The following is an 8214-nucleotide window of genomic DNA, read 5'->3' as shown; positions in this document are numbered from 1 at the left end:
TCAAATACTAATATCCAACACAAGGTAAACAACTAAATACGGTTTCCTATAGGTGGAGTGTGGAACTTACTATCAGTAAATTACCTGCAGTGATCTTTAAAGAACCTAATTGAAGATCCCAAGGAGGTTGAGTTCTTAGAAGATTTAGAGCCTTTCAATACTGAGTATTAAAGTCATTAGAAACTAAGTAGAACCAGCAATAAAGAATGCCTAGCAACAGATACTTAATGAGTTGGAAGTAGCTCTTCTAATTAAGAGATCTAATAACTGTCACTCGTTAATGGCCACAAAACTCAATAAAGTACACATTGAGGAGGATACTTTTCAGAGAAAACAGTGGTAGCTTCTAAAATAAGCTGCTAAAACAAACCAAAGGGATTTAAGTTTTTAGAAATCAGACAAATCTCTTGTCACATCATAGACTCTTTGGTTAAACACCTCAGCTAGCTATCATATTGTTGTAAGTAACCTCCGTGGAAGAGCAATCACAATACTAGGAAGAATCTGTTAAAGAATGCTTTATTAATACAAATACAAACTCTAAAGCACTAAGAAATTTAAATATCTATGTCACAGCAAACAGGTGGCAATTCAACATCCAGGGTCGACAGAATGCTTGAAGGAGACTGCAACAGATCTAGAAAACAGGAATCTTATTAAATTTCTGCAAATCCTTGAGTCATTGTTCATATCAACATAGACATTAGCTGTCAATCAAAAACTCATGTTATTCCCTTTGCCTAATGAATCACCTCCATCCCCCTCTTGACATGTACTTTTTGGAATGTGTCTGTGGCCCCAGAATTGACTTTCATTAGGAAGTTTTAGAAGTATCAGAATCTCTATTGTTCTTAGAGACCAAAGAAAGAGCTAACGATCTCACTAATGCAACTTATTAGCACAAATTATCCCACAACAGAACAAACAGAAAACATAATGATGGCTTTGACTAACAGTTCAAACTAAGACCTCAAACCTTCTGCAGTAAGAAGTTATTGTCAGTCGATGCTACAGCACAGGTGTTTTGATCTTACACTAGCTTTGGATATAACATGGAATCATCAGTCCAAACAAGTTTATTATATATGCTTCAACTTACAGCCTAAGAAGATACAAATGAATTCATCTATTTTCTGTGGCTAAAACTATCCAGTTTCCAGAATAACAATTGCACTGGGGCATTTGGGACTAAAAAGTAATACCAATTGAGAATAGTTTATTTTTCTGAACCTTATCCTTGTCATTTGAAGGACAGAAATTACTCACAGGCTAACTTCCCGCACAACGCTGTTCCCAAGGTAATCAAAGTGTTACGAAACAAATTGTTTGCAGCCCTTCTAGAAGGGCACTTGCTCACTTACTGGATTCCCATGGTGGAGAGGGCATCTTCACAGGTGAAGGAGGGCCCAGCTGAAACAGCTTTTCAAGCTCTCTCTCCTCGTCAAGGATCATAAGAGGCACTCCACTCAAGGGTAGGTGTGCAATCTGGTGCTCTTCAGGCAGGTCAAAACTCTCAAAGTCTGTGACAGAGAGAAAGTGTTTTTGTCAGGGCAGCAGTTCTTAGCGTGAGCTGTAGACCCCTTGTGGTCTGAGACCCCTTTCAGGTAGTCCATGAGGTCAAAACTATTTTCATGACAACATTCACACCTTTTCCCACAGGGCTGACATTTGTAATGATGACACAAAGGCAATGGTGGATAAAGCTGCTGGTACCTCAACACAAATCAAGGCAGTGACTATAAAGCATATTAGCAGTCTCTATGTTCTCCATCTCTCTTCACTTGTAGTTTAAAAACGCCAGTTTCACTTAATGTCACTTTGCCACATGCAGTAAGTATTAATTTTATTAGCTCTCCATCCTTGAGAAAATCTTTTTAATGTTCTGTGTGATAAAATGAGAAGTATCCCATAAAGCACTTCCACTGTACACCAAAATACCATTATCTCAAAGCAAAACGATTTGTGCAATCATCTGAGTCGCGAGCTAAAACTAGAGAACTTTTTCCTGGAATAGTGTTTTTACCTGAACTGCAAGAAATCCCATGGTCACTCAGACCTGGATACTTGTCACACATTTTCTCAAAGGAATGAAAGAAATCTATCATCTCAAGGAAACCTGACAGTCTTTGTTGCCAATGACAGAATATAAGATGTCAAAATTTTGCCAAAAACAAAAAAAGGAATTTTTTTTTTTTTTTGAGATGGAGTCTCATTCTTTCACCCATACTGCAGTGCGGTGAAACGATCTCCGTTCACTGGAACCTCCACCTCCTAGGTTCAAGTGATTGTCCTGCCTCAGCCTCCCAAGTAGCTGAGATTACAGGCCCAGCTAATTTTTGTTTTTTTTAATAGAGACAGGGTTTCACCGCGTTGGCCAGGCTGGTCTTGAACTCGTGACCTCAGGTGATCTGCCCACCTTGCCTCCCAAAGTGCTGGGATTACAGGTGTGAGTCACTACGTCAGGCCAAAAAAAGGAATTTTGGAAAACTTATCTGCAGTCATTAGCTTGACAGGTGCCTTAGACTTTTCTGATGAGATCAGTTGTTGTGATATTAATGCTTTTAATATTGTATAACAAAGCACTTCAACATGGGGTATCTACATATCTCAGTGAATCAATATTTCTGAATGATCAATGCAAGATAGATGTGAGAATAAGAGATACATTCCAAGTGCAAAATAGACCAATGGATTTTACTATCAAAATACAAAATTAATGTCAAAATACGAAATGTTCATTGACATGGTTTAGGATTCCCCATTGCAATTATATATTCAGAAACAGCCACTTGTGAGTTTTAGTGTAGTGGCAAAGAAAACCATCCACACTTACCTGAAAAGACTCTTAAAAACATATCTGTGTGAGGCCAGGTTTTCTTTGTATACTTTAACCAAAACAGATTAAGACTGAATACAGAATTTGACGAGAATCCAGTTGTCTTGTATTAAGACAAATAAAGCAAATTTTCAAAAATATAAACCGTGCCATTCTTCTCAAAACTTTTCCAAAACAAAAAAAATATTTTATATTAAAAAATTTACATTAAGGTAATGTGATTATTTAGTGAATAAATATCTTAAGTTTCTCAGTTTTAATTCCTAATACAGAAAAGAGCAGATCACACGAGCAAAAGTGGTCTTCAATAATTTCTGAGAGTGTAAAACCAAAAGTAAATTGAGAACCACTATGTTAGGTAACATTCCTTCTTAAAATCCAAGTACCTTACTTCTTAGCAACTTTTTTTTTCCCCGAGATGGAATCTTGCTCTGTTACCCAGGCTGGAGTGCAGTGGCATGATCTTGGCTCATTGCAACCTCCACCTCCCAGGTTCAAGCAATTCTCCTGTCTCAGCTCCCGAGTAGCTGGGATTACAGGCACCTGTGACTGCACCTAGCTAACTTTTGTATTTTTAGTAGAGAGGAGGTTTCACCATGTTGGCCAGGCTGGTCTCAAACTCCTGACCTCAAGTGACAACCCCCACCCCCTGCCCCCCAGCCTCCCAAAGTGCTGGGATTACAGGCGTGAGTCACTGCATCTTAACAACTATTTAAAACAATTTTTCTGTACAGTAACAAAGGTATAATTTAATACTGAATTTTCTTTTCAAGGAGATTAAGTGTTTTCTCAAAAGATTAGAAAATCATAGTTCTCCTTATCTTTGTCCTTAGGTGTGAAAGTTCTCTAAAGCCTAAGTACTCAAGAATTAGTTTGCTCTGGGCCGGCACAGTAGCCCACGCCTGTAATCCAAGCACTCTGGGAGGCCAGGGTTGTGTGTGGGTGCCGGGGGGGTGTCACTTGAGGTCAGGAGTTTGAGACCAGCCTAGCCAACATGGTGAAGCCCCATCTCTACTAAAAATACAAAAATTAGCCAGGCGTGGTGGCAGGTGCCTGTAATCCTAGCTACTAGGGAAGCTGAGGCAGAGAATTGCTTGAACCCAGGAGGTGGAGGTTGCAGTGAGCCGAGATTGCGCTACTGCACACCAGGCTGGGCAACAGAGAAAGACTCCCATCTCAAAGAAAAAAAAATTAGTCTGCTCTTTTTGAAGCCTGGTTAAACCCAAAAGTCAAAAAGGAATTGAATGATATGTGACTACTTAAAATCACTGAATTGTAAAGGAAACCATAAACAGGCAAAAAACTCCAGAGGAAAGAAGTCTGCATTTTATATATAAGGGGAGCTAATTATATCTACAAAGAGCTCTTTAATCAAAGAAAAACACAAACAAGAAGTTAAAAAAAGCAAAACTGTAAGAGGCCAATAATCAAATATGCTCATCACACACACAATAAATTTAAAATAATGAAATATTTCTTTTCTGATCAAGATTAGAGTTTTAAAACATTGATATTTAGTGAACATGGAGGAAGCAGGCATCTTCCTCCACTGTAGGTGGATTAAACAATTTACACTATTTTGAAGGGCCACTTAGCAATATCTCCTTTCTCAAACAGGATATTGTGGTCTTCATTCTTGATCAATATGCATAAATCTACTTCAAGATCCTTAATGGCTGAATGGTAATTATTAGTATGAATGCACCACATTTTATCATTTTAAAACTTAATTACACGTCCTTGAACTCAGCAATCCTCAGTTTCCCTCCTGATGTACTCTTAAACTTGCAACAAGATCATTTCAAGAATACTAATTGTAGAAATGTTTTTAGTTTCTAAAAACCAGAACAATCTGAATGCATATTAGTAAAAGAATAACTAAATGACCTCTTTGGCTAAAGAAAAGGGTAAAAGATGCAGCTCAGAAATCTATAAGGCCCTGCCTGATCTGCCCCACACCTCACCTGTATCCTCCCCTTCACTCTGCCTGTATTTTTCCTAGAACCACTTCAGTCCCTTTTCCTACCTCAGGATCTTTGCACCACTTTGACCTACAATGCTCTTTTTCCTGGCTCACAATTACAGCGAGCTGACTTGTCCAGCATTTGACTTTCCCTTCAAATTGTGGGCTCCCATAGGCAGAGCCCATCTGGTTAAACAGTGCATCTAGCATCTAATGGTGCCTGGCACAAGGTAGCTTCTCCTCAAATGGTTGAGTACATTGAAGCTTGAAAAGCTGTTTCTGAAACAGAAAATACTTCAGATACATGTAACAGGTTGAAGAAATCTGAAAAACACGTCTTCATTGTCTTACGTAGATTTTTCTAACCAAACAAATAATCCTACCAAAGTGCTCTCAGGCATTGCTCAATTTGACATAAAGCTCTCTTTCTAAAAAGCTTGTGAGAAAGACTGTCCACACAGTAACTCACTCAATGTTCATGAATACATCTTACTTCCTCTAGGTGATAAGCTTTTACAGACAGGAACAATGTCTTCTACGTCTTTGTTCCTATTCCCCTCCTGACCTAAGATGATACCTTGCAAATAATTCCATCAACAGGTACACTTGTCCAAAGCAACCCAGATTCAGACAGTCTCATTAGAGTTTTTGATCATATATCATATTCATATCAAGTTACAGCTGGTCTGAATACTAAGAAACTAAAGGCCAAAAGCAAGTTTTCAAAATTGCAAAAGATACTACCTAGAGGATTGAAGGGAAAAAATTTTTCTATTTCTGGATAGGCATCATCTGAGGCAGGAACAGAGCTTTTTGCTTTAACAGTCTTCCCAGTCATCTAGAACAACCAAAGAAAATGAGTTAGTGAGAGTTGAAGTATTATCAGCTGATTAGTTTTTAAATTTGTCAATTTCATGCTGCCTTCTAAGAAGCCATAATCCTTAGTTTTCCTAATCACAGCTAAATATACTTCAAATAATAGGATTCAAATGTAATTTGAGTAGCATGACTCAAAATTTAAATCTGAAATTTAAGTATCAGCACCTGTCAACATAAGTTACCAAGAATGCAGAGTTAATTCAGAGCTAGTCAACACAACTATTCAACCTAACAGAAGAGAAAATGGGCATGAATCACCCAGGACAGTAGCTAATCATCAAAACCATTTTTGGCTTATGGGAGTATGATTTTTTCCGTGTTACCTTAATTATTTGCTTGGTTAATATTAAAAACAAGTTTGTGTTCCTCAAATACACACACTGAGTAAGAGGCAGCAAGACACTGTCAAGACTTTATAAAAACACCATGGACAATCCCCTAGTCTGGAGTTGACAGGTCTACTACAATCTATTACAGAAGTGTGCCACAATGGAAGCCTGCAGGTTCTTGATTTATCTCACCTCACATATGCATGCCTAGAACTCCCTATGGGGTTCTCACACTTCGGTACTGTGTCTTATTGCTTTTCCCACATCTTTGCAATTCCTGTATTTAATATTTTTAATTCACTTTTAAAGAAGACGTCCTAAGTTGCACTACATGTAATTCACTAGTTGTTTCCTAATGCAAATTTTTTTTAAAAACTTTTTTCTGTGTCGCTTGTGCTGGAAAAGAAAAAGTGTTTCAAATAAAGTGTCAATCCACATGCTAACTTCATCTTTCACAGCAAAGTCCTCTGGGTCTGGGATACACAGGCCTGTAGCTTGTGACCCACACTCACAAAAATCAACATGCTAGCAAATTGTCACCTAACAAGCTGCTGCTTGCTCTGGAAGGCTAGGAGGAGAATGGCAGCACCTGTGCTATTATAGCAGCAACAGAACCTCCTAAATACCCTCTTCTCTCAGTATGTATCTGTAAGTAGATAACAACCAATCTGTTTCAAGACATTAGTTAAAAACAGGTGAGGCAAAAATATGCATTAGCTGCACGTGAGATTTCCTCTCTCAAAGTACCGAGAAGCCACAAGGACAATGAGTCTCCTACACTACTGTTTGCTAACTTCTATTTCCCTTCTACTCAGAGGGAAAAAAGCTAGGTAGGATGACGCCAATGGTCATTTTAAGAGTCAAAAGTGCTTAAGTGTTTAAACAGTGTCTTTATAGCCAACACTCACCTTTTTGGCAGAAAAGCTTGGCTGTTTTTGATTGAAGGGTCCGTTAGTCTTTACTGACTTTTCTGTAGCTCTGTTGACAGTTCCCAAAGCCTTTCTAGTAGCTTTAGGTAACGCTGGTGGAGCATCAAACGTTTTGCCAAAACGTGGTGTTGAAACTTGAGATCTCCCATTTAAGGCTTTGACTGCTGAAGAAAAAGTCTTACCGTAAGAATATTCCAGCAGCAAAATACCCGTGCAACTTGAATACTGTGTATATAAACTTGACCTAACTAACTCTCACCCCCAAACCCAACCCCCATTCTTGGTAGTGGCATGACTATGATACACCTAATAGCTGAGATTCAGTACTCTTAAATCATCTCATTAAGATACTGAAAATGAAAAATGACCAATAACAAACTTGACTCTGATTGCCCACAAAGTACACGAAATTGTCTCGTCCAGCTCCGGGCCACGTCCACAATATGAGTGTATCTGACTGCAGCCTTGTATACTTACAAGGTCCAGACCCCAGCTTCAGCCCATCCTTAGCAGCCACACGGGTGCCTGTTTCTCCATTTTCCTTATCAACATAGATCAGAGTAGCCATTCTGGATTATTCTAAAAATGAGAAATACAAATTAGATATTGGGGAAGGTGCGAGAAGCTAAGGTACAGCAACAGTCCAAACTTTCTATCCTAGGGATGTTCACACAAAAACGAGAGCTAAACAGAGGGACAATACAATGACGGGCTTCAGCCAACAAGTAATTCAGCTCTTAAATCTTCCAGCCTGAGTCAGAGGTTCTAAGGTCCTGAGGAAGCAGGCGGTTTGGAGTTGGCACTCATCAGAGGAGAATTGCCGCGGGTCCAGTTCTCAGCCCGAGACCGCCCTCATAGGGGCTCGGAGCCATCTGCGCCCCGGGAAGTCCCCCAGCCCCAGCCCACCTCCTTCGCCGCCCGACCCGGTTCGCCCTACCCATCCGCGACCCTCCAGTTCACTCACGCCGCTCTCAACAGCCACCTTCCTCTGAGATCGCAGTGAACGGACGCCGCGCACTCCCGGTTTAAACCACAACTCGCGGCCCAATTGGCTCTTCAGCCAAGGAGGCGGGGCAGGGGGCGTGGTCACCAAGCAGAACCAATGGAGGGACCTAAGCAGCCAGGGCTCCTCCCCAAAAGCTCTTTTCTGCAAACTTTGAGGCACGTTTTCGGTAAGGGCGGGGGGAGGCGGGACAAACTAGGATCGTATAATATTTAAAAAAACTTGAGTGTCTTTGTTTTGCTCTGCTTGTTATTAAGCTGCATGGACTGAGGTAC

General features: G+C 39.9%; 1 protein-coding gene across 3 annotated transcripts; it reads right to left on the bottom strand.

Moving 5' to 3' along the window:
- Positions 1-503: 503 nt before the first annotated feature.
- On the bottom strand, positions 504-7971 carry PTTG1 (PTTG1 regulator of sister chromatid separation, securin). 3 transcript variants are annotated; one of them, XM_012461073.2, is made up of 6 exons: positions 7901-7971; positions 7414-7515; positions 6916-7100; positions 5544-5637; positions 1362-1520; positions 504-637 (listed from the first exon to the last, which is right to left on the bottom strand). In XM_012461073.2, the coding sequence occupies exons 2-6, from the start codon at positions 7502-7504 to the stop codon at positions 558-560; spliced, it is 609 nt and encodes a 202-aa protein (XP_012316496.1). In that variant the 5' UTR covers positions 7505-7515; positions 7901-7971; the 3' UTR covers positions 504-557. The 3 variants fall into 3 exon arrangements, with proteins under 3 accessions (XP_012316496.1, XP_012316498.1, XP_012316497.1); XM_012461075.2 differs by having other exon boundaries at positions 6916-7097; XM_012461074.2 differs by having other exon boundaries at positions 7874-7934.
- Between the last annotated feature and the right edge of the window lie 243 nt (positions 7972-8214).

Source organism: Aotus nancymaae, unplaced genomic scaffold (genome assembly GCF_030222135.1).
Source record: "Aotus nancymaae isolate 86718 unplaced genomic scaffold, 86718_ANA_hifiasm-v0.15.2.pri h1tg000015l_0, whole genome shotgun sequence".
NCBI lineage: Eukaryota > Metazoa > Chordata > Mammalia > Primates > Aotidae > Aotus > Aotus nancymaae.
This window is presented reverse-complemented; position numbering and strand designations above follow the sequence as displayed.

Excerpts from the sequence above, each read along its gene's own strand:
- PTTG1 (XM_012461073.2), bottom strand. The coding sequence starts at position 7,504 with ATGGCTACTCTGATCTATGTTGATAAGGAAAATGGAGAAACAGGCACC. Across the intron at positions 7,101-7,413 it reads GAAGCTGGGGTCTGGACCTT|CAGTCAAAGCCTTAAATGGG; the intron begins GTAAGTATACAA and ends CTTTTTCTTCAG. Across the intron at positions 1,521-5,543 it reads TTTTCCCTTCAATCCTCTAG|ACTTTGAGAGTTTTGACCTG; the intron begins GTAGTATCTTTT and ends TCTCTGTCACAG.